This window comes from Meles meles, chromosome 11, assembly GCF_922984935.1.
Source record: "Meles meles chromosome 11, mMelMel3.1 paternal haplotype, whole genome shotgun sequence".
Lineage (NCBI taxonomy): Eukaryota > Metazoa > Chordata > Mammalia > Carnivora > Mustelidae > Meles > Meles meles.
Genome location: NC_060076.1, coordinates 25,578,076 through 25,603,404, shown reverse-complemented (window position 1 = coordinate 25,603,404; position 25,329 = coordinate 25,578,076). Strand labels below are relative to the sequence as shown.

The 25,329-nt window shown below is 43.8% G+C and overlaps 1 protein-coding gene across 9 annotated transcripts in view; it reads left to right on the top strand.

The window, feature by feature from the left end:
* Positions 1 to 25,329, top strand: part of ZNF462 (zinc finger protein 462) — a 138,024-nt gene that overhangs the window by 65,233 nt on the left and 47,462 nt on the right. For all 9 annotated transcript variants that reach the window (XR_006820764.1, XR_006820765.1, XM_046022557.1 and 6 more), the window contains 2 exons: positions 2,906 to 3,024; positions 5,594 to 5,785. Coding sequence is in view for 7 of the 9 variants with exons in the window: in XM_046022557.1 (XP_045878513.1) it covers positions 2,906 to 3,024; positions 5,594 to 5,785 (311 nt within the window). In the remaining 2 variants the exon portion in view is untranslated. The remainder of the gene's footprint in view (positions 1 to 2,905; positions 3,025 to 5,593; positions 5,786 to 25,329) is intronic.

Genomic DNA, 25,329 nt, shown 5'->3' with positions numbered 1-25,329 from the left:
ACTGGTGTTATCCATCAAACATTCATTCAGAACCTCGTTGTCATTTGAGGAAGTAAAGTTCCATTTAGGAAATCGAGGGTCTAGGGAAGTAAAATTAGGACTATTCATTCCCTATTGTGACCAAAGAACCATTGCTTGAGATGTTTCTTAAAAAAACCTTGAAAAGTAAGGAGGTTCCTGATGCCAAGAGGTGCTTTTGAAGTACAGGGAGGTTGAGGCGAAGGAGCTGCCCAAGGCCCATCACAGCTTTGGAGTCATGGATTTGGAGTATTGTGACTGGCATTTGGGGGTGATGGGAAGGGGGATGGTTCCGAGAAGAAACCACCTTTTATTGCCTTTCTCTGAACTATCTGAGAGGGATACGCGATGAGTAATGTGTGCCACCATCTTGGATGGAGGTGACCGATCGGAAGACTGACATGCTGTTTATCTTTAGGATGATTGAAAGTAAATGTTGGGTTGGTTGCTTCTTAAAAAGAGAAAGTGCTGGATAGTTGTTGAAAGCCGGAAGGAGGCAATGCTTGTCCAGAGGGTAGGATGGGTTACAGACGCTGAATTCTGCGGAGCCTAATGTCTCATCTTTGTTGTCAGATCTGTGCGCCGATGTAAAGCTTGTGTAGTTCTCATCAGTTTAAGTAGTATGTATTCCCTAGCATCTGTCCTGCTTTCTGACACCCAGTAGAGGCTCGGCAGATCCCTGTGAATAAATGGATATCCCCTGTGCCAGGCAGTGTGCTGGGGACTTGGGGGTTATGGGGGCATATAAAGATGAAGAGGCCATGGCGATCAGGGAGCTAAGGGAGTTTAGGGGCTAGGGGAGTTATAAATAAAGCAAGCACACAAATGAGGCAAAACAAGACACATATCTTTCAAAAATGTATAGTAAAATGCTATGAAATTTCAGAGAAGGGTAATGTGACACCTATTATGGAAGAATTGAGAAGGTTTTGTGGAGTAGGGAACATTTGAGTCAGGTCTTATAGTCGGAAGACAGGGGGCGCCTGGGTGGCTCAGTGAGTTAAGCCTCTGCCTTTGACTCAGGTCATGATCTCAGAGTCCTGGGATTGAGCCCTGCGTCAGGCTTCCTGCTCAGCGGGGACCTGCTTCCCCCTCTCTCTCTGCCTGCTTCTCTGCTTGCTTGTGATCGCTGTCTGTCAAATAAATAAATAAATAAATAAATAAAATCTTTAAAAAAAAAAGTCAGAAGACAGGACTTGTATAGTTTGAGATGGGCGTACAACATGGTGGAAGGGATGAGAGCATAAGCCCGTGGAATGGAGCATGAGGCTGGTGGGCGCCCGGCTGGTGGTCTAGTCTGACTAATCTTTAAGGTATATGTAAAAGAATAGGGGAAGATAGAGTACGAAGACTTGAGTAGAGACCATATTTGGAGTCTTTGAATGCAGAATTAAGACTTTTAATTTACACTACCAGCAAAAGGAAGACTCTGAAATGAGTAGGGTCATTATAATTGCTGACATTTATTAAGACCTACTGTGTGTCAGGCAGTGCGCTAAGCACGTTCAAGTATTATCTCATTTTATTCTTAAGTTGGCCCTGTGAGGTATGATCCCACTCTGTCTCCATTTTGTGGATTAGAAAGGTGAGGAGGTTTATGTAACTTGCCCAGGCCATTCGGTTTATAAGCAATAGCTGGGATTTGAACCCAGGCAGTCTCACTCCATAGCTCATGCTCTTGAGTTCCCAAAAAAAAAAAAAAATGATGGGAGGACCCAATTAGGAGGCAATAATAGTAGGTGATCCAAGAAGTCAGAATGGAACTTTGGGAATGGTTGAAGGAAGTAGGATCTTAATGATTTGGAAAAATTGACTATAATATAGGGGATGAGGGATGAGACACAAAGTAGGGGACAGATGACACCCAAGTGTTCCGTCTGGTTGACTGAGAATGGTGGTGTCCTTTGTAGAAGCAAGGAAAGGAGGAAGAGTGGCTGTTTGGGGGGGGGGGGGTGCTGATGGTTTTGTTTAAGAAAGCTGAAGGACACCCAGAGGGAGATGTCCAGAGGCGATTGAAAGTGCAGCTTTGGAGCTCAGAACTTTATATGTTTAAATGGTAAGCAGCACCATTCCCAGATGAGTCATTTAGAATGGAATCTAGTTCTCTGGGGTACCGAAACAAATTAGAACACCTTCCCACACTTTGTTTGGGAGATTTATTATTTTTTAGACTAGTAATTACTATGAAATACTGGGAGTTCACCATAATTAAATAACTTCTTTATAAGTTGCTCTGGAAGACTGAGGTACAGCAAACATGGTAGTGTTTATCAGAAGGGTAAGTGGCCTTTGGATCACATGACTTCTTTGAAACCTACCTTCCAGTTGCCTCCATATTTATAAAGATGTTGGAGACATGACAGCCCATTGCAAGTAGCTCACCTACCTTGGAACTTCCCTTCCGCCCTGAGTGTTCACCATGAATGCAGAGTTGAGATTTAAAAAGAAAGCCCTTTCTAAATGCAAAATTTCTCTAATTCCTTTTTTTTTTTTTTTTAAGTAAGTTAAGGGACTATTTGATAGGTACTCCTCACCAACTTGGCAGAAAACTTGCATTCCCTGGTATTTGATCTTTTCTCTTTGGATGTCCTCTTATAATTATATGATTATACATGCTTCAAGGGAAGGGAAAGTGTTCCCACTGCCATGTATCTCAATCCAAAAAGGCTCTTGCTATCTTCTTTCCTTGAGCCCCTCCCTTTCAAGTAGGCATGACCACTCTTGTCATTTTGTCATTGTTGTTTTTGGTTTGGGTAAGCACCATTGTTGAGCAAAATGACTTTGAGCAGCTTAGAAGTGGGTTTGCTGGAAAAAGGCAGGGAGAGAAATGTATGTAATTGTTAATCTTGTCGTGTTTCTCTCTCCTTTATATTTCTTCTCCATCAAGCTTGGATCGCCATATGCAAACCCACCATGGACACCATAAACCGTTCCGGTGCAAACTCTGCTCCTTCAAGTCCTCCTATAACAGCCGGCTGAAAACACATATACTCAAGGCTCACGCTGGTGAGTTGGCCTTCCTGATGCAGGAATTCTCTGGATTTGAAATCCTGTGGTCTTCTTGAGCGAAAGTCAAAGTCTCTTATCCCGCACATGAGAAGTTATTCTTGACTTGGTTGCTTATTTATTTCTATTTTAATCTAATGAAGAAACATAAAGAAAAATTATAGAATAACCTGAAGCCAAAATAAGCCAAGGGTGACCAAGCCCATGTCACCCAAGTCATAGTCAATATGTGCTACTAACAGGCTTTGTTTCTGTTGTTGTTGTTGTTGTTGTTTTTGTTTAAAGATTTTATTTATATATTTGCCAGAAAGAGACACAGCAAGGGAGGGAACACAAGTAAGGAGAGTGGGAGAGGGAGAAGCAGGCTTTCTGCTGAGCAGGGAGCCCAATGCAGGACTTGATCCCAGGACCCTGGGATCATGAACTGAGCTGAAGGCAGATGCTTAACGACTGAGCCTCCCAGGGACCCCTGTTTTTTGTTTGTTAGTTGGTTTTTTGTAGGAATTTCTAAATTACCTAGCCTTTTTTTTTTTTTTAAGATTTTATTTATTTATTTGAGAGAGAGAGACAGAGAGAGAGCTTGAGCAGGGGGAGGGGCAACGGGGGAGGGAGAAACAGACTCCCCTGCTGAGCAGGGAGCCGGATGCAGGGCTTGAACCCAGGACCCTGGGATCATGACCTGAGCAGAAGGTTTAACTGACTGAGCCACCCAGGTGCTCCTGCCTGGCCTTTCTAATGGAAATACATGAATTGTTAGCATCTACTGAAGATAATTCCCAACTAAAATGAAAGTATAATCTTGAGGAAGTTCAAAGGGACAGACATGCAAGATTTCTCATGAGATACCCTTAAATACATCTTGGGCTGTAGTGTGTTGCGTCACTCAAGGTTCTCTTCAAGGCTTTCTGGGAAGTACGTGCTCTGGGAGTCATCAGTGGCAACGCGGAGGCTGAGTGCAGAATCTGAGTTGCTGCGCTCACCTCGCATGTGAAGACATTGAGTCATTTTCAAGGTTGTGGGGGGAACAACCCATCTCAGCTGGGTCATAGCAAGCACAGAGGTTTGCCTTCTCATTCCTGCTCCGCGGCTCTGTCCACAGGTCCCCCTCACTGGCCCACGAAACTTTCCTTGCTGAAGGGCCTTTCTGCTCCCTTTTTTCCCTCTATTTCCTTCTCTTTCCTCACCTCTGGTTTTAAAATTTCACCTTAAAAAGAAATGTTTTAAAAAAAAACAACAACCTGCTCATTAGAGGAAATTTGGAAATGAAAGAAGAAATAAGAGTCAGTCACCCCATAATCTTATTCTCTAAAGACCACTGTTGTTCACGTTTGATAACACTTCCTTTCAACCATGGCTTCTATAATTATTTTTAACAGTTGTGATTATAAATGAGTCAAAAATATATCGTGCCTTTCTATTTGTTTTTCTGAAGATCACTTTTATTTTCTGTTATTTTTTATATTATTTAAGAATTTATTTTAATGAATTATCATTCATCAAGAAGCTGTGTCCACATTTACTTAATCATTTCCTTATGGCTGGAAACCCTGTATGTTAAAGGGTATTTTCTTAGTATCAAGTTAGAGCGGTACAGATACTGAGCTGCAACCACGAGGATTCAAATCCTTTTGCTAGAAAAAGCAAAATTGCTTTCTGAGTCAATCAAACCAGTGTTTGTCTCACAACATAAGCATGTCCATTTCACAGCTTGGCTTTTTAAAATGCACTTAATGTAAAAGCTGACTTTGGGCAAAGGTGAACCATAGTCTCATTTGGTCACTGGGTTTCCATGGTATAAAAATAATTAAAATAAAAGTGCTTACTTTTACTGAAATGTCCTGTTTATCAAAGAATATTGGAGATACACACGTGCTTATACATATACAACTATCTCTTAGTTTTAAAAAAATGATTATTTTTACCCATTTCTCTGCACTATTGATTAGATAGGGGCATGAAATTTTATGCTGAGGTTTGTGAACTGGTCCAGAAAAAACAAACTAGGATGTATGGAATCAAGGAGGTGTATAGTCAGCAAAGACGCAGAGAATGAAAATAGCACAATAGAGTTTGCACTTAGTTACCCTGTGCTTGGAAAGCCACTGATAGGCCCTTGAAATAAGAATTAAGCATATTATATTCTGCAGATGATTAAAAGCATCCTTGAATGAAAGCCAACGTGGTCATTTCTAGTGGAGAGAGAGAGAAAGAATGAGAGACTGGGAACCCTTTCTGAAGGAGGGATCGTAGACATTCGGTTTCACTCCCTGTTGGGGAATCAATGCAGGGTTTGTCCCTGTAAGTTGAGCATGAAATGAAAAGGGACCAGGTCACCTGATTATGGAGCTCATGGAAGAGTTTCAGTCCCAGAGGAGCACTGTGGTTGTGGGAAGGGGTGGGTAGCTGGTCTGTGAGGCTTCTTAGACCCTGATACTTCAGAGTCGCATCTCTTGCATGAATTAACTGTGCTTCATCTCTTGTGTGAATTAATTATGTCATTTTGTTTTCCAACCCACCTTACACCCTTCCCTCCTTTCCCGTTCTGCCCCTTACCGCTATCTTCTTCCAGGTGAACATGCCTACAAGTGTTCTTGGTGCTCATTTTCCACCATGACAATCAGCCAGTTGAAGGAACACTCCCTCAAGGTCCACGGAAAAGCCCTGACCCTCCCCAGGCCACGAATTGTCAGTCTGCTCTCCTCCCACGCTCACCACTCCTCCCAGAAAGCTACCCCGGCGGAAGAAGTAGAAGACTCTAATGGTAATGAGGGGCTTCCGAGTGCTAGCTCACCACCCAGGGTGGAGTGGGGCTGGGATTAATTGCCAGTCATTCTTCCTAGAGGAAAATCTAATACAAAACCATGACGGTTCAAGTGAAGGAAGAAACGTGGAAAGGTGAAACGCTATAGACATTGGAGTGGGAGGGTGAGGGGCCCTTGGTGAGTGTCTGGTGCCATGGCCGAAATATCTCTCTGGACTCGTGTGAGCGTCACTCATGGAAAGAGTACTCTGTGTGCATGGACTAGTGTTGGAGTTTCCTGTGTGGCTGTGAGCAGGAAAGTAGATAGGATACCAGGCAGGTTTGTTTATTTGTTTACTCAGTTATTTATAGTCTGTGTTTTTCTTTAAACAACAACAACAACAAAAAAAAAACCTGAAAAATAAAAAAACATGTGGCGTGAAGAGTCTGGGGGGGCATACCACGCTACACAGATTTCAGAGGAGAGGGAAGGGGGATGGGGTGCAAGTCTCTCTGATCCTGTTGCAATTTAGGGGTCGTGTCATGATTTCTGATAGTCAAAGGTTGTTGAGGAAGTGGCTGCTGAGAAGAGGGTTTAACTGCCGAGGTTTGGAGCTTCAGAAATGCAGAGAGCCATGGAGGGGTCTCCTTGCTAGCAGTGTCCCCCCGTTGTGGGGAAGTGGCAGGTGTGACATAGTGAGCCAAAGGACAGCTTATTGTTTTGACCAGACCAAGAAGCAGAAGTATTTTAACTGCTCAGCTTGCCTCCGGAGATTGCAGAAATCAGTCGCTTAGGACAGAAGGAATCGTGCAGATTCTCGGGGGTCTGGAAAATCCCAGAGCTGCTCCCTTCCCTGCCCCTCCAGTCACCAGACATCTCCTACCAGCTCAAGTTCTTCAGAGCCCGGGAACACACTGTTCCCGAGGTCTACTGTTCTGCTCTCGGGAGGAGCTTAGTGGACTGGAAGGAAACTTCATGGGTTCTTGGCAACAGAGGATTGGCTTTGAGTCTGACTTCTCTCGATGCCAGTTGTATTTTCCCGGGCAGTCGTGGCTCACACTCATGTAGGCTTGGATGACGATACTATCTCCACCAACTATCTGGAGAGAGTAAGGAGAAAAGGCACACGTTAAATGCCCTACACAACGTCTGACACATGATGGGTATTGAATAAATGGTCATTTTACTGCTGCGATTCTCATCCTTTGCAGTTTGGGCCTTGGGGGCCATTGATAACAAGTGTGAATTTGGGGTTATTTTTAATGTAAGGGTTTAAAAAGAGAGCCTCTTCAGGTAACCTGAAGATTTGACAGCTCAGCATGTCAACATGGCCTGATTATCAGATTATCCAAAGAGTAAATGAGTAATCTTCCTTCATGAGGTCTGCAAAGAGACAGCTGTGGGAGGAGAAGGGAAGGCGAGTCCCGAGGCTAAAGCTGCCTTTACTGAGTTAGGGAACTTGGTGGCCTTGCCTTTCCAGCTGTCAAACACTATGTAAAACACAAGAGCTCCTTACTTACCGGTATTCTAGTCCTAAAGGACTTAGACTCAACAAGAAAGGCTTGTTGTTTTGACTGTGGCTTGTAACAAAGTGAATCTCCACAACTGTTGTGTAGTAGTTCAAAGTGTGGGAGGAAGCCAGGTGTGCATTGTTGTTTTCTTGGGAGACTTCGAGTCTCGGAGCTGGGAGGACGGGGTGGGCAGGGAGCCTATGCAGAAGGGGACGGGATGTCCTCTTTGCAGCTTGAGATGCTGTTCATTGGAAAAGATGGGTATAGTGCAACAAAGGGGAAAATGTCATTTGATGTGGATTATAACATCTTTGTTCATATGATTTTTAATTAATCGCTTTCTTCTGAAATGGGAAGCTACACCTGCAGAGCCATTTCGGTGAAATCGATGCATCCACACGCCATTTCCAACAAAGACTTTTCCTGGGACATTTCTCTCCATGTCAGGCCTTTTTTTCTTTTTCCTTTGCTCTCCTCCCTTGAACAGCGGGCCTCAGTCACAGGGCAGGGGAATCCTACAGACCACTCACTCCACCCGTACCCATACTCTGCCAAGGGCTGTGCCTTGTACAGAAGAATCCTGTACAAACACAGTACCTTCCTGGTCCTCTGACAGCTTAAAACTAAATATTGAGAAGATATCGTCAGCCTGGGTTTGAACCAAACATAACCCTAAGCCTGAGTTCCAAGCTTTTCAGGACTCATTTCAGAGTCTTGAAAGTGAGGTGAGGTTGGGACCTTGGGGTGGGTGGTTGGGGAAACACGATAGTAGGATGTTGACTCTCTGCGGAGCACACAGAGGGACTGTCTTTAGTCAGCCACAGGAAGATAATTTGCAATATGTAAAAGTGTTTTCTTTTCCCTTCTGTAGAAAGGACTCAGCAACTCTGAAAGCCCTGGGTGGCAACTAGTGAGGCCCACACAGAGGTCATTGGACTTGGCGCTGGTTTTAATGTATATAAATAACCTTTATCAATGGGTTTGCAGTGATTGGTTAAATTTGATGGGGAAAAAAAGCTTCATTAGAAGGTGGGTAAACAGAAAGAAGGCATCACATGGGCTTTTCTCATGAGTGAAGAATTCCGTGGAAAGAATCGTAGTTTTTTAATTTAATAAACATTTTCTTGAGTCCTTCCCATAGGTCTTGTGTAGCTTTGGATGCCCAGGAATGACTGAAGAGGTTGAAACTGGGAGGACTGTTCGCTAGGGAGCTAATGGTGGATTCCTAGAAACGACTAAGTCTGGGGGATGAAAAAACAGCTGTGGGGCTAGACAGTAGCCTGTAAATCATGCCTTGAATGGTGTTTGAAACACGCATGTGAAATCCAATTGCACATTTTAATAGGGAGAAGCTCTGGGGCTGTTGGCTCTCAGTTCGGGTTTCCCACACTGCAGATGCCAGGACACTGTGAACACTAGCACCAAAAATGTGTTGCAGGCCTGGGGGGAGTAGAGAGCTATAAAACCAGGGAAATCACCAGTGTGTCCTTGGCTTTCCGATTCCCTAGCAAGGGATGGGAATAAAACTGGTTGACATGCTCACTGCTGTGTGCTGTGGTCAAATGCTTGCAGTCTTGAGAGCAAGCCAGTCTTCTCTGGCAGGAGGAAACAGGCTGAAAAAGAAGGTTCTTCCAAAGCTGCTTTCCCTCCCAACCCAGAGGGAACCACTGCAAGGGAGGGAGGGGAGCCAGGAAGGCAGAAATGAGAAGGTGGAGGAGCGATTTCACCCCAGCTGCCTGGCCACACACCTGTTCTGTACATAAACAGAGCTCTTGGGCTCTGGACTGTCCGTCTTGACATGCCTCACCAGCACGAGAATCCTTTCTAGATTCTCCGTGATCAGTTTTCTGGAAGAAAGAGCGACGGCTGTGTGGCGGTGGTTTTGTGTGTAGGATAATGGGAAATGACATGTAATTGCTATTCTAAACAATGCATTAAGGGGAGATCGTAAGGTTGTCAACAAAAGGAAGTGCTCTGCTGTGTTTGTGTTTACTAGGTTCCTTCTCCTGCCATAGAAAATGTAGGACTGGGTTTTATCACACTTTTTTCCCCAGTCTCTGCTTTCAGGACAGAAAACTACATGGACACACACCTCTGTAACATAACAAAGAAGCTAGAATAGCCTAGTTGAGTTAAGAGATGTGGTGAGGTCTAGAAGCTGCATGGTACATGGGCGGTGGCCATGTCATTGGAAATTGAGCTATATCCTTTACACAAAGTCAGGCCAGTAGTGACATTGCATTATTTTTCTCCCTTGAATGTCCCCCAGAGAACGGATTATTTTTGTTTTTCTGTCTACCCAGTAATGCTGCATGGAATTGCCTGCTTTAGGAATTAGCTGCTATGCTGTGTTTAAAGCAAAAATGAGACACTAAGAACAGGGACAAAATAAATTAAGTGAATGAGGATAACATAGTTCTTTAGTCTGTGCCCTAATGATAACCTAGGGAGAACGCCATGAGCCTATGGTTATGACACCTTTCTCTCTTTATGGTACAGGTCTTGGTACAGTCCACCCAGTGAAGGGGTCTTCACTGTTAAGAATCAGCAGAAAAATGTTTTTTAAGGAGCTTTGTGATTGTTTTTTTCTGTTAGAATTTTTCAGTTGGCTTTTCTATTCTAAACTCTAGAATAATGTTTGATAAGCACTATTTTTAGCCAGATACCTCTCCCTAAAGAACTGTAGGCACTTCTTGTCATAGCAGAGTTTCATGCGTTACGTGCTGAGTTTACCATTGGGTCGCACATTCCCCATTCCGGAGTGGCTTTGCTAGCGTATAATACCGATGTGTGCTACTATCTCTGTGCTTGCTACCCCTCTCCACCCCCCCAGCATCTAACTTCTGTGTTTCCACTCCCAGTGCCTTTGAATGGGCTCTCCTGGGAGCTTGGAAGGATTTCCTCCCTGTCTGCTTCTGTCTGTGAGCCTCTGACTTTCACTGTCTCTGAAGACTGACTTATACTTGCCCAACCCTCTACTCTGGTATCTCTTCTATTTGTGTTCTTCTCAGGGCTCTCTTTGTACTTATGGATATGTTGCTGGTTCTGTCCCATAATTTTCTGATGGGAGCAGTTAGCTGTGGGTACATATTAAATACTAATTTCTTTTGAATGACCAAGGATTTCTTGGAGACATCACAGTTTTCAATCCAGTTAACTGTGTTGATTGAGTCTCTTATGTCTAACTAACTCCACAGAACCAAATTAGGAGGGCACATTTCTTTCATGTCCATTTAAGAGTCAAGTTCAAAAGGCAAACATGCTAAAGATGAAACCTCGGGGGCTGCTTTAACAGATTTTCTGATACGTTCTGCAAGATGAAGAGATCTACCTTGATGAAGTGTTTTAAACATTGCCCTTGTTCCCTGCATAACAAGGTCTTCTGTAGGGTGGGAAACCAAATGTTGAAACAGAGCATAAGCCTTTCCAACCCTCAGGAGGAGACAGTGTAGCAGAGGTGGAGAGGAGTCGCAATACTCAAGTGGTCACCTGTTTACAGAGCCAAGTATGTACAATCATGGACCCCAGAGTGGGCGAGCTTATTCTCCATATCTCCCTAGTGTTCGGTTGCGGTGAAATCCAAATTCAAAGAAGCTATAGGATGAAACTGACCAACGAAACTCGTGGATTGATAACATTTTCTATTCTTCCTCAAAATTTTACCCAGCAGGATTTTAACGTAATATATTCGCTAGAAGAGACTCTTTTATGAGACTGATACTGGTCCATTTCTACACAAATCAGGGATTGGCCAACTTTTCCTGGAAAGGGCCAGATAGATTTCCAGCTTTGTGACCCATACCATCTCTGTTACAGCTATTCAGCTGTGCCATTGTAATGTGAAAGTAGCCATAAGCACTATGTAGATAAATGGACACGGATATGTTCCAATAAAACTTTATGTACAAAAACAGGGAAGGCCAGATTTGGCTTATGGGCAGTGTATCACTGACCTCTGCCCTAGGTAATGGTAGGGTAGAAGGCGGGGATTAGAGCCATACCCATGAAATTAATCCCTTCTTTAACAAATGTCATCATCAAGCTTTATATTTAACACGGACTATTCCTAGATGCCACTTGCAATGTAACTTGACCTAAATATATTCTTTATTTCATATATGAAATGTAGGGCGTTGGATAGAATTTTTAAAAAAATTAGCACGTGAATTACATTTAAGCTTAAAAGAGCGTCTTCTCTAAGAATTATGTTGAGTCTAACGCCAAGCTATCAACTCATTTAACCTTGACTGCAGCAATACTTGACACTTAAAAATTAAGATCTGAGATTCCTGCTTTTCAAAGAGAAGCTTTTCAGATTTCTAAATAGGTCAAACATAAAATTCAACCTTTAAGAGGATCCAATTAGTTGCTAGGGTATCAGACCTTCCACACAGGTTCCAATTGCAATCAGATTTCTCTTGGGGTGAAGAAAAGAAGAGGTGGTTTCTTTAAAAATGACAATAATGAAGTGGAGACTCTAGAATGAATAATTGTGAAGTACAAAGATTTCCATCGTTTCTAACACATGGGATACAAGGCATCATTTTAATGGCTTGACCATAATTTTTAATAGGTTCCGCTGGTCACAGAAATTATCTGACCAGAGAAGACTAACCTTCCCTTTGACCTCAGAACTTCTACATGAAAATGTGATCTAGAGTTTATTTTAATGCTTAGTACAAAGAATGGCATTTCTACCAGAAAGATTCAGAGGTTTGTGACGCCAGCGAGGCCGTGATACAGTGATTCTGGATCTCCCGTCGTACGCCCAGTGGTCTTCAGTCATTAAGCTGTTAGAACTTGGCACCCATGGCAAACACGAAACCCCCATAATCACCACCACCCCGAAGTCGTGTATCATGTGACAGACCCTTCCCAAAGAACCCACCTGCCTGAGATTTCTGTGACTTTGTGAATTAGCCACAGTTTCATGTGCCAAGGATTGAAAAACATTTCAAGTGCAAGCCTTCCGTGTCCTGGGAACTTAGTCAACTAAGCATATACTGCCGAACTCACCCAGAGCTAGTTCCTAGCAACACTGGAGTTCGCTTCCTAACTCCACGTCTGATTTTGGCATCTTTTGGTGGATGGAGATGTTACCTTAAGTCTCCCGGAACCTATGGTGTGGAAAGTAACTGAAAGAAAGAAGGAATCTGTTTTAGTTTTTGGCAGAAAATAATACTGGTCAAATCATCTAAAACGACTCATCTCAGTTCTTTTTGGGAAGAAAGAATTTTCCTGGATTGTCCTCATCAGATTTTGTTGCTCTGGAACTGGAGCTAGATATTTTAGCCCAATTATATTTGAGATAAAATCCTTTTCTTGAGACGCATGATTCTATAGGTCCTCTCCTTGCTTTCAAATGTTGTTCTGCTCCAGAGGATTTTATGCAGGCAGAACAAGGGTATTGTATTTAGGGGGACCAATTTGAGTGAGCCCTGATTCAGAGGTGGAGATCCTGGAAAAGTCTTGCTGGATCCAGCAGAGAGTGTGTCCTAAGCAAGAAGAAATATGTGAAAAAGATTTTCCTTTGAAGGTGCAGAGATGGGAAGAAGATGCTAGAAATAATATTTTGGAAACAATGTTATATTTATTCTTAGAAATAAATTATATAAGTTTTGATGATACAGACCAGGAGAGCATGTCCAAATAGTATACACATTTCCCTGTTAACTCATTCATCCGAAATAACGTCCTATGGAAAAGTCTTGGTTGTGATAGTTAAATAAAAATGGACACGAGAAGTTCAAGTAGTAGGGTCTGTGTGCATCTTGCTGGATTCACTCCCTTGCAGTCTGTGCCCAGGAAGGGATGAGTTCTTGCCACAGGGGCTCTTTACTTTGCAAGCAGTTTCAGAGCCATCAGCTGGACCCAAAGGAGGTGTTTGGCTGTGAGTACAGAGCCCAGCTAAGGTTTTATTTACCAGTACATGGCTCTTGGAGCAGTCATTCCAGGGCTAGGTTCTTCAGCTTCCTCAGGGACACAGAATATTCTTAGATGATTCATGCAAGCCACCCTCCTTATGTCATCTTTTATTTTAATGTACCATGAGCCCTCCACCAAAGCTGCAGTGAGAGCCAGTCGAGCAGTACGGCCTTCTAAAGAACCCTTAATCTAGTCCTTGGCTTTTTAGCCATGCTAGCTGTTTTTTCCTCCTTGACCAGTTTGAAAGTCGTCCATTCTAGTTTTGCTATATAGGGTTCTCTCTGTCTCTTTTTTAATTCCTAAGCAATAATGTTAATCATTATTTTTATTTTTTACATTCTGCTGATTGCCATAAGTTTATCATCTGTTTTAGCATGTCTGATGAATCAGGGGTACAAATTATTAGTCTCATTTTTCTAGAAAAGAGACAAATACCCCAAAGAGTGACCTGATGAGTCTAAGAGTCACAAAACCTATGTGTGTGGTGGAGCTTGTCTGAATCCAGAGCTTGTGCCTTTAACCTTTGTGTCATCTCATGGCATTCTTGTAGCAGAAATGCACATCCATACATGATCCAAAGTGGCTAAGGGACAACCTCCTCTTCCATGTTTGGGGATCCTGGAATTTTCCAAAGGAAACTTGGGCCAAGTTTTTATTATTGATTGATATTTAGACCTTAGGTTAATCGATAGACAGTGTTGTTAGAACAGAATAGAGTGAAGTGAGAAATTGTGCCTTTGGTTTTTAATAGTTATAGCCTTGGAGAGGAGAAGCAATTGAAGAGTCATGGAAGGCTTCTTGGTGGAGGTGGGACTCGGGCTGGTTCTTGAGGCATGAGTGAGTTTTGCGTCGGTGGAAGCCCATTCAGGGTGGAAGGAATATCAGAAGTGAGCAAATATACAGAAGGAGGAATCCTGGGACACACATGACCAACCTGGCTACCGCGGAGGGCATACATTAGTGAGAAGACAGTTGGTGAGGTGAGCAGAGGTAGAACCAGACTGCAGTGGTACTTGGTTACCAGGAATTCTTTAGATTGTGGAGATGCAGGTTGAATAGCGGCAAGAGCTCTATCCATTTTGGAAGCAGGAGGGTACTTTTGAACTACAGGTGCAATAAGCTAGCATCTATAGTCTTTGAGAATGAACTTGCCTTAAGAATAGTCCTGAGAGGGACACCTGGGTGGCTCTGTGGGTTAAAGCCTCTGTCTTCGGCTCAGGTCATGATCTCGGGGTCCTGGGATTGAGCCCTGCATTGGGCTCTTTGCTCAGCAGGCAGCCTGCTTCTCCCCCACCCCACCCCCGCACCCCCGCCTGTCTCTCTGCCTACTTGTGATCTCTGTTTGTCAAATAAATAAAATTAAAAAAAAAAAAAAAGGAATAGTCATGAGTGGTAGTTAGCCCCTTTTAAGATGTCCACATATCTTATTCTTTTTTATTACAAAGGTAGTACCTACTTGTAATTAAAGAACAGCTTTATGGTGGTACATAACCTAAAATGTAGGAGTCACCCTTAAGGCCAGCCTTCTTGTATCAGTATCTAAAATAATCTCTATTAACAATCTGCTCTAGAGTCATCTAGATGTTTGTTCTATAGGTTCTGTTTGATTTTTTTTTTCTTTACAAAACTGGGACCATAATGTATAAAGCATTTTTTTTTCATGTTTTTGCTCTCACTTGATAGATTCATTACTTGACTCATACTGTATTTTAAACTTTGAGGGTCCTTGTTTAAAAAAACAAGAATGATTCCCCTTCATATAATAAATATCGGGCATTTAAAGGCTTTAGGGATGTGTGTGTGTGTGTGAGAGAGAGTGGGGGGGGAGATACGTGTTTAGGATGACATTCTCAGAATTAGATAAGGCCTTTGAGCTTTTACCGATCAAAAATCCATTAATTGTGTTAATTTTAAGGCTCACTTATTGCCTAAAAAATTTAAGTTTTTTTCCTGCTACTTGAGGCTTAATACATTTGAAATATTGGCAAATTGTCCATAAGTTAAATGACAAAATCAAGATTACAGACTGTCTAGACTGTTCTGAGTATGAGCTATAAGGAGATTTTGCTAGGTGATAAATATAAAATATTCCGGGTGGCTTCTGACCCTCATACTCTCTGCCAGTACTAGACTTGCCAAATATTCTTAAAATCATTGCTTATCCTATCTGTCTCCCCAGCTAAACTGTGTGCTCTCTGAGGTCAAGGACTGTATCAGATCCCTAGTGCTTGGCAGGCCATTCAGTAAATATTTGTTGATTTGAATTAGGGCAGCAAAATGAACTGTACACAAGGAGAATTGACAGAACAGTAGTTTATATGTGGAAAAGCCTGGGACTTTCGGTGACTGTGAGCTCAGCTGTGCCGTGTAATGTTTGGGAAAAGTCAGTGGATTTGGGCTGCATGAATATCGTGATGTGCCATCCTATCCTGTTGCCCATTTCCTTGGTCACACCTGTCTTCTCCAATTAACTAACTTTGGCCTTCTCCCCAGTGACAACACCATATCCCTTTCAACTCTCTATAACCAAAGTGACTCATCTCTTTCCTCCAAGTGGCCAAGAAGAGGGAGCACATACCTTACTTGCTACTACCTCTTGAGAATATTTCTGCTTCCTTCATTTAATGGTCCTTCCCAAATACCTGCTGTCTGCTGATTTCCTCCTCCTGATGTTCTGGAATGTTCTTTCACTTTTCTCAGTGAACTCAGTGCCAGGTTCACAGCTTTCCTTTTTATTCCAACTATGACCATCATGCTCTGGAATTCCAGTGTACTAGACTCAGTGAATTGGTCTCTTCAGGTCGAGATGCTTAACCTCCTTCCTGACTGTACTCCAACCACCATTTCCCTGTGCCTGAATTCACCCTAACTGCTTCATCTCCAGCATCCCAAGCTCTAAATTCTCTATGACCAGGCCGCCTGGGTAGCTCGGTTGGTTAAGCGTCTGCCTTCGGCTCAGGTCATGATGCCAGGGTCCTGGCATGGAGCCACATGTCAGGCTCCTTGCTCAGCCGGGAGCCTGCTTCTCCCTCTCCTTCTGTCTCTTCCCCTGCTTTTGCCCTCTCCCTCTCACTCGCTCAAATAAATAAGTAAAATCTTAAAAAAAAAAAAAATAGATTCTCTCTGACCTCTCTATGTACCCCTTTCAGAGGGGCTTTCCCCAGCATCCTGTGTCTCTAACTTGCCAGACCCTAACCCTAAAGCGCTCTCACTCCATGAGCTTTGATTTTAGTTAGTCTTTCTGGTTCCAATCCCAAGCGTTGCCGATCTGTTTTCCAAGGTTATCTTTGTTAATCACAAATCTGATTTACTTTAAAGAGTAAAGTTGAGCTTATTGAGATTTCTCCCTTTATAATGCCAATTTCCCTGCCAGTACACCAAGTTTCTCTCCGGACAGCTTGGGGAGTGGAGTCCCCAGCGCTGTTAGAGGTTGCTGGGAGCTGCAGTCTGTCTTGCCTGCACCAGAGCGGACAGTGGATAAATGGCAGGAGCCACTCCGTGGTTAGCAGCCGTGGCAATTGCAGAGGATTGTACTTGTGCATTGTGATTTCACTGGTACTCTGTTTTACAGTTATTTTTAATAAAAATTTTGCCCATGGGTAAGTTTTTAATTAGCAATACAGACAGGAGAAGATGAGGAAATCCACTTGCACCTTGTGTGCTAGCAAGAATAATGCCACCAACGTGTCCATTAGAAGAGACCTCCATCGTGATAACTAAATCAAAGGCAGTGAATTGTTGGGGGGTTTTTTCCCATTTTTCAAATTTATTTTTATTTATTTATTTTTGTTTAATTTTATTTTTTTCAGTGTCCTGAGATTCATTGTTTATGTACCACACCCAGTACTCCATGCAATACGTGCCCTCCTTAATCCCCACCACCAGGCTCACCCAACCCCCCCACCCCCATCCCCTCCAAAACCCTCAGTTTGTTTCTCAGAGGCCACAGTCTCTCATGCTTCATCTCCCCCTCCGATTTCCCCCCATTCACTTTTCCTTCCCTTCTCCTAATGTCCTCCATGTTATGCCTTATGCTCCACGAGTAAGTGAAACCATATGATAAATTGACTTTCTCTGCTTGATTTATTTCACTCAGCATAATCTCTTCCAGTCCTATCCATGTTGACACAAAAGTTGGGTATTCATTGTTTCTGATGGCTGAGTAATATTCCATTGTATATATGGACCATATCTTCTTTATCCATTCATCTGTTGAAGGGCATCTTGGCTCTTTCCACAGTTTGGCGACTGGCCATTGCTGCTATGAACATTGGGGTACAGATGGCCCTTCTTTTTACTACATCTGTATCTTTGGGGTGAATACCAAATAGTGCAATTGCAGGGTCATAGGGTAGTTCTGTTTTTTAATTTCCTAAGGAATCTCCTCACTGTTTTACAAAGTGGCTGCACCAACTTGCATTCCCACCAACAGTGCAAGAGGGTTCCCCTTTCTCCATATCCTCTCCAACACACGTTGTTTCCTGTCTTGTTGATTTTGGCCGTTCTAACGGGTGCAAGGTGGTATCTCAATGTGGTTTTGTTTTGAATCTCCCTGATGGCTAATGATGATGAACATTTTTTCATGTGTCTGTTAACCGTTTGTATGTCTTCTTTGGAGAAGTGTCTGTTCATGTCTTCTGCCCATTTTTTGATGTGATTGTCTGTTTTTTGAGTGTTGAGTTTAAGGAATTCTTTATGATCTTGTGTCATTTGCGAATATCTTCTCCCATTCTGTGGGTTGCCTCTTTGTTTTGTTGACCGTTTCCTTTGTTGTACAGAAGCTTTTGATCTTGAAGTCCCAAAAGTTCATTTTCGCTTTTGTTTCCTTTAAAAGGCAGTGAATTTTAAGTAAAATTCCCAGCTAACATGCTGAAAGTGGTGAGTCCTGTAGGTTGTTATGTCAATAATAAGACCGTTTTTGCTCACACAGCTGCCGTATACCTAAGTGTCTTGCCTATGTTACCTACATCGTGAAAGACTGGAAAACATCACTCTTTAAAAAATTTAATTCTGTGTGAAAGATAGATTTATTTTTTTTCCTCTTTATTCTTTTTTCAATGGCTTTATTTGTATGTGCCTCTCCAACCCTGTAGCTTAATAAAAAGCTTTATGATCCTTTTTACTATGTTTCTCCCTCTTCTAATTTTCTGGGGTATTATCTAAATCAGGTTATGCCCAAGAAGAACTTTGAGAACGTAGATGTTCACTTGTCATGTGTTGTCAGAGCAGGAAAGAGTTTGAGAACTATAGGATGGAGGAGTGGTGGTTCTGGGCAAGTCAAGGGCAGGCTTAAAATCTGATTTATTTATGCATTTATTTATTAGCCATTTTCTAAACTGAGAGAAAGCCAGAAAATAAAAAATAGGTGTGAGAAAGAAGTTTTGTGAACTAATACACTGAGTGAATGGGTGGTTTGCATACCAATCATCACTTTCCTGATAAAGGAGGTTACTCTACTTTAGCTCAACACATTAAAGTTGAGAAGTGCCCAGAGCCACAGGGCCAGACCCTCCCCTCCCCTGAGCAAAGGAGTGGCTCTGGGCTTCCAGAGTCTGGAAGGGGTGTGAGGGTTACTGATACTAACAGGTCAGTGACATTCAGTGGCACATTGAGCCTGTCCCAGGTCCGCTGGGCATTCTGGCGGCCGTGGCTCCCCTCAGACGCTCACCATCAAGGGAAGCATCCACATGTCCCAGAGAACCTATTCCCCAGCTTGTAACCATTTATTTTCAGTGGAATTTAGGAGGCGTGCTAGGTTCTGGCTTTGAGTGTGACTCTTCTGTGTATCGCTGAGTTCATTTTAACTAAGCACCTGGAGCTTGGGAAGATGAGGGGCAAATGATCTCTCGGGAAAGCAGTTCTCCGTGTAGACCCCTTTTAACAGTCTGCACCAGAAATCTTGGGCCTCTGAGTTTGAGGTCTGGCTTGAGAGATGCTGTAGGCCTGTATCGAGGAATCCGTCCACTCAAGAGCCCATGAGACCCCCACCTGTGCAGCCTTCAGCAGAGGTCCTGTCCACCTCCCTCTCTCCTGAGCGTGTTACGGTAAACCATTTACCTTCTCTGAACCTCCATTTCTTGTTTGTAAAATAATGGTGATGCCTCCTTCGTGGGGTTATTTCAAGGATCAAATGAGATAACATATAGAAATGCTATCATATTCTAAGTTACTGTAGGAATATTAGTATAAAAGTAGTTATCAGAGCAGAAGCAAATTTCTTGTCAATTTATAGTCAGTTGTCATGCAGAGATGGATGAGGGTTTGATTTTTTTTTTTTTTTTAGTAAAACAGGAAAAAAAAATTCATGTTTTTCCTTAGAAGTTGAAAGAAATCCCTTCACATCATGAGCTATTTCTTGGGAGTCTATAATAATTCAGTGTTTGGAACGTGTTTAATGTGGAGCCCTGTTGATCGAATTTTATTTGAACTTTGGAGCTTAATTGAAATCATCCACACAACAAAGTCCTTAACAGTGGGTACCCTAACAGGCTGGTGAAACGCACTGATAAGTCCCGTGTCAGACATCAGTAGTATTGTTATTACTGGCCCTAATCAATACATATCTTTAATTAATGGTAACTATTGTTTACTGAATGTCCACTGAGTGAGTACTTTACAAACGTCCTCTCATTTCATTTCATCCACCCAGCAATCCCACGAGACAGGAACTTCCATAACTAGCTTCCTCCTGTTTGCAGAAGGAAGAAAAAAGGCTTAAGAACAGTCACAGTCACTTGTGGCAGATTTGGGATTAGGATGCACCCACCTGCCTCCAGAGCCCTGTCACGTATGTCACGCCATTTTCCTAAACCTCAGTTCTTAGAGGTATTGTGTTTACCTTGGAAAGTCTGAAAAAGAGGAGTTCTTAGAGCCCCAGGAAAGGGCTCTGTGTTTTAAATATTGAAACCATTCTTGGATATGACCTTTAGCATTTTGATTCTGCAGTTGTCTTAGCCTCCAGATCTTCTGGAAAGAACCAGGATGCCCAACTTACACTCCCTCGCCACTTCTTTTTTTAAACGGCTGGAATCCACGTTCTGCCTTCAGCCTCTTGTTGAAACCACTCTCATGAAGAGACCTCTTATCTGCTAACTCCAGTGACATTTTCTCTGGGAAGGAGTCAGTCCTTCCTTGTTCACACCTGCCACCGCCTCCTTCTCCTCCGTCTCCCTGTCTGGCATCCCTGGCAGTGTGACTCTGGCCCCCAGCACAGGAATGGAATGGCTTGCACAAGGGTTGACGACGACTCCAGACAAACAAGTCCATGGCCTCTGCTCCTGCCTCACCCTTCTTTTTTTGGCTGTGGCATTTAAAACTGCTGACTTTCCTCCCAGGGGAATACTCCTCCCATCGTTTGGGACCTGCTGTCTCTTTCAGACTCTTCTCTGCCCTCGTGGTAGTACCTTGTCTTTACTCTCTTGTCACTGCTCTTCCTCCCGCTGCCAACACATAGACCTTGGGCCGGTCCTCCGCCCTCTTGGTCTGGTCCTCAGAGGTCCCCCTTCACAAACACATGGAATCAACTCACTGTTTAAATGATGCTGCCAGAATTCCAGCCTCCAGCCCTAACCTTTCAGGTTCAGTTCCAGACCTTCTTTTCTGTCCACTACTCATCTTCTCTCTCTGGGGATCTCACGCATCCCTCACCTCAGAGGTTCTGAACGGGAACGCCTTACCTTCTCGGCTGCCGACCAGCACTCATGGTAGCCAGCCGCACTCGTCTGCGTCTTCAGGTCTTGGCCCACAGTCCGTCAGCTGCTTGGCTGCCCACAAAGTCCTGTTGTCTTCTGTCTCCTGATGTCTTCTCACAATCCCCCCTCCCCCACCTTCCCCTCCTTCCCACACTTTCTCTTACCCAGGAGCCATCCCCATACCCCCTCCACCTGCCAATTCCTCCCTCCATCCACACCATGCACGGTTGAGTCACATTATTCTCCTACTCCAAAATCTTTAGCCACTCTACGTAGCCTGTTTAAAAAAATTCCTACCCTCAGCGTTCTCCATGCCCCTCCCCAGCTGCCCTCCTGGCTTCCATTCCCACATGTCCACACCCTACTTGTCCTTCAGAGCTATGTGCAAGTTCCTGCACTTTCATGACGCTTCTCATGATGTCTTCTCTGAAATCCTCTGGTGCTATGGCCTGCCTCCCCTGGGGACACGTGTGGTCCATTCTGCCAGCTCTGTAATATTACCAGAAAAAGAGCTCATTAGAGACAGGGTTTTTGTCCTGCTCATCTTTGTATTCTAAACATCTGGCATAGGGTTACTTTCTTCTGAGCTTGGATGTCCTATAGATGTGAAATGAAAGTTGTGTCCTTGAATAGCTATTAAATAGTTTAAAGCACCAAACCTAGATTTAAATTTTTTTCTCACTGTAAAGCCCCATTGTCTTCTAGCCATTCTGGTAACAAGAGATCGAAATGCCCTTGAGCATTTGCTCTTCTCTTTGGGGGCTCACTCTTTTGCAGTGTGTGCTGTCATAATCTCCCCTGACAACCCGAAAGCTCTTGAAATAAGAGATCTGATGATCCTTGTATCCATCAAAGACCCAACATACAGTAGTTCTATTTGTTATGAATAAACAAACCATTTATATAAGTTAACAAGCCCAGAAGAATATTGGATCGCTTTACAAAATAATATTTCGACCACTGAGTCTAAATGAATGCAAGAAAATGTGTATCGTGTCCTTGGCTTGACACATGGCTATTAAAACTGAGGAGTAAAATACAGATCTAGAAACATTTTGGATGTTGTGGAGGCCCTGTGTTGGGAACACAGAGCACAGGGTTTTGGCTGACACCAATTCGTTTTTTGTCTTTGCCAGAATGTGGACGTATCACTCAGTGTCCTGTGCCTCCTTGTTACGTTTTTCCACATGAGGGGCTCTGGTAAGGAGCCAGCAAGGTAGCCTGTTGGGCTTCTGTCCTTCCTTCCCATCAGCAGGGCCATAATCTACTCCAGATGTTCATGTAGAAATAGTAGGAACTGAATTTCAGATGAACACTTGCAATCTGCTAGTAAAATCCAGAGCAGAAAAGGTACGATACAGTTGTTTTCTGCTTACCAGAATGAAGTCTGTGGACTCACAGACTGCCGCTGATCTTCCTTTGGTAAAAACGAACGTGCCATCAGTTGGTTTTTCCCACAGTGGGAAGGCATTTACCCCCAGCCGCCTTCCCTGTCTGAAGTCATTGGTCAAGGGCTGTAGGTGCAATTTAGAGACACAGAAAAGGTAAAAATAGGAAGCCTCTATCTCACCTCCTTCCTGCTTAAAACCCTCCAGGGGCTGCCTCCTTTGCCTTCAGAATAAATTCCAAGCTCAACATGAAAATTGTTTTCTGGGCCCCACATTTCCCTGTGGGGTCATTCCTCACACCTTGTTCTGGCTTCGTACTGTGCACAGCCACACCAAGTACCCTGCCTTCCCGGGCGCCCACTCTCTCACACCGCAGGTTCTGCTCTCCCTTCTCGGAACACTCTTCTCTGCCTGTGTTCACCTTCCTCCTCGTTACTCCATTCACTTGGCTAATTCTGACTCCTCCTTGAAAACTTGAGTCTTGTTTCCTCCAGAAACCTTCCTCTCTGGCTGAGAGCCTCCCATGTGCTCCTTCCAGATCCTTGAGCTCTGTTTAGTGACCCAGCACTGATCTACTCTGTTCCGCTCTCTCTTTGCACCAAGACCATTGGCTTCTTGAAGGCAAAGGCCATCATTTTATGTTTGGGTCCCCAGAGTATGGCAGATGACCTTGCATGCTATGGGCAATCAAACAAGTGATTAGAGTGACTGAATCTAGAAGAATCATTGTTCATGGTGCCATACACTGGCCTCGGCACTCGAGAGGCTGAGACGTATAGACCCGTTGATGGTAGGGCTGCTTCCTGGCACAAGCCCTTAGGTTTCTCCTATTGAGTACTGGCCAAACACTCCAGGCTCAGCCAAGCCACAGGTTCCCAAGCAAGCTTAGATGCCCTCATTAGTCATGAAATTAAATCCCTCAAATCCATACAAGCTGAGAAATTTTAGACAAACTCCCTCACAGTTAGTAGGGAAAACCAGATAATCTACGATGGATCAGGTGGCAAGAAGCACTGTGCAGAGGGAACAAGGGGAAGGGAGGGAAGGACAGGGGCTGCGGTGTCGGGTGGGATGGTTGGAGAGACCGTCAGTGATCATGAAGCTGATTGCCACACCTATAAATCAGGTACCGAAGGACCTTGCTCAAAGCTTGAGGTTAGCCTGGGGGGAAAAAAAAATTGAAAGGAAGTCAACCCCAGAAGGCTTGCCAGAAAAGTGTCTAAAGTTTGGAAATGAAATTCACTCTGACAACTCTTTTTGCAGCAAGGTGATTTGTGACCATGCTGTGTGCATTGTGATCTGACAAAATGGGGCGAATCATGGAGTCTGTGGTGTTATTCAGGTCAAGCCCTGCCTTTGAGCCAAATCCAAGCCCCACGATTGCTGCCCTCCCCGCTGCAGCCATCTCCACCTTCCAAATAAGCTGGTGGGTTGTTGCCAGCCATAGCAGTGCCCTTGGCTGTGCCCAGAATCAGTCAGTCAAAAGCTAGCTGCCGAGCTCCTGCCACATACCTGGAGCCGGGACGAATGTTCTTTACATCTGGGACGAATGTTCTTTACATCTGTTTAGATCAGCGGAGAAGCGCCCGTACTGCTCCATCCTGCAGTCCCACCTAGGACACCAAATTCTTGCATGGATAGATAACACTCCATACACACTAGAAGGCGATTTATAATTCAGTTCAAGATTATGGGATGCTGACTTTAATAGCTGTGGAATTGGAGACCTTAAAGCACTGCTTGGTGCACCAGGTGCTCCGCTTCCCACGCCGGCCTCCTCTGCGCAACCCCGCACGCACCGTGATGTTTGCCAATGTCACAGTCTCTGTTTGACACGTGAGGAAGCAGAGGTCTGCCCAACTACCTGTCTCTGCAGGATTCCCAGCGGGCCTCAGTGCACCTCTGGGTAGATGAGAGGTTGCCTCTTTTCCAGTTGCTCCCTTGCTTTTCCCATTTCATAAGGTCATGGTGAAGATCAGCAAGAGACCTCGTAAGAAGCCCTTGACACAGGTGCTAGCCAGAGAGCTGGTGGAGACAGTAGAAGGTGACCCTGGATCTCACCACCTGTCCCTTTGCCTTCTTGAAGGCTCCTGCCCAACACCTGAGCCCAGCCCCACCGAGCAGGCGAGTTTAGAACAGGGAGAAGAGCTGTCTATCTAAAGGGAGGAACCTACTGCTTTAATGGTGATTAAAAAATGTAGCTTCATCCAAAGCCAGGATTTTCTTCCATGGCATGGGAATAGGGAAAAAGAAAAGGAAAAACGGTAAGAAACCCACTGGGTTTGTTGGTTAGGAGACTCCCGCTGCTGGGCGACAGTTTTAGAAAAAACTCTGTGCTTTGAAGTGTGGCTGCTTGTTCTATTCTTGATAAACCATTGCCTTTCTCACCTGATTTCCATATCATCACTTAGAGCTCTACACGGATCTAAATATATATGCTTATACTCAGATGTGTTCTTTTCTCCTGATTATCTAATCTTTGAAGAAATCGCTACAATTGTTCCCTGCCCGGGCTGACTGCACTGTTCATAGCAAGCCATCCATTGTGACCAACTCCTTGAAGTCAGTAGGCATCTTCCCTCCAGTCAGGTCTTGAGGAGGAAGCTCAGTGGCCTTGCCCACGGCCCGTGAGCTCTCCATTCCATGTGAAGTTGAAGCAAGCTTTCTGCAGTTGAGGCCAAGTCACTGATATAAAGAGGCTTTTGTACTCCAAGTTCTGCGTTGGATTTTCAGTGTGGTAAAGACATCTATAGGATCTAAACGAGCAGCAGGAAACATTACTTCCTCATCACACAATTCAAAAGAGTCACAGGTGAATTTTGCATTTGGTATTGTAAGAGCTTCTCAATTAACAATGGCAGATGCCACCCAGAGTTTCCTCCCCCTACCAAAAAAAAAAAAAAAAAATTAGAAAAAAGCTCCTTTACCACACATTTATTCGTTTCCCAACAAGTTTCCAGCCTGCTTCGAGAAGACTTTTTAAGAACACACACTTTGAATTACAAATAACGTTTAGTGCAAAAGGAATACCTAGGATGTTTGCTAATGA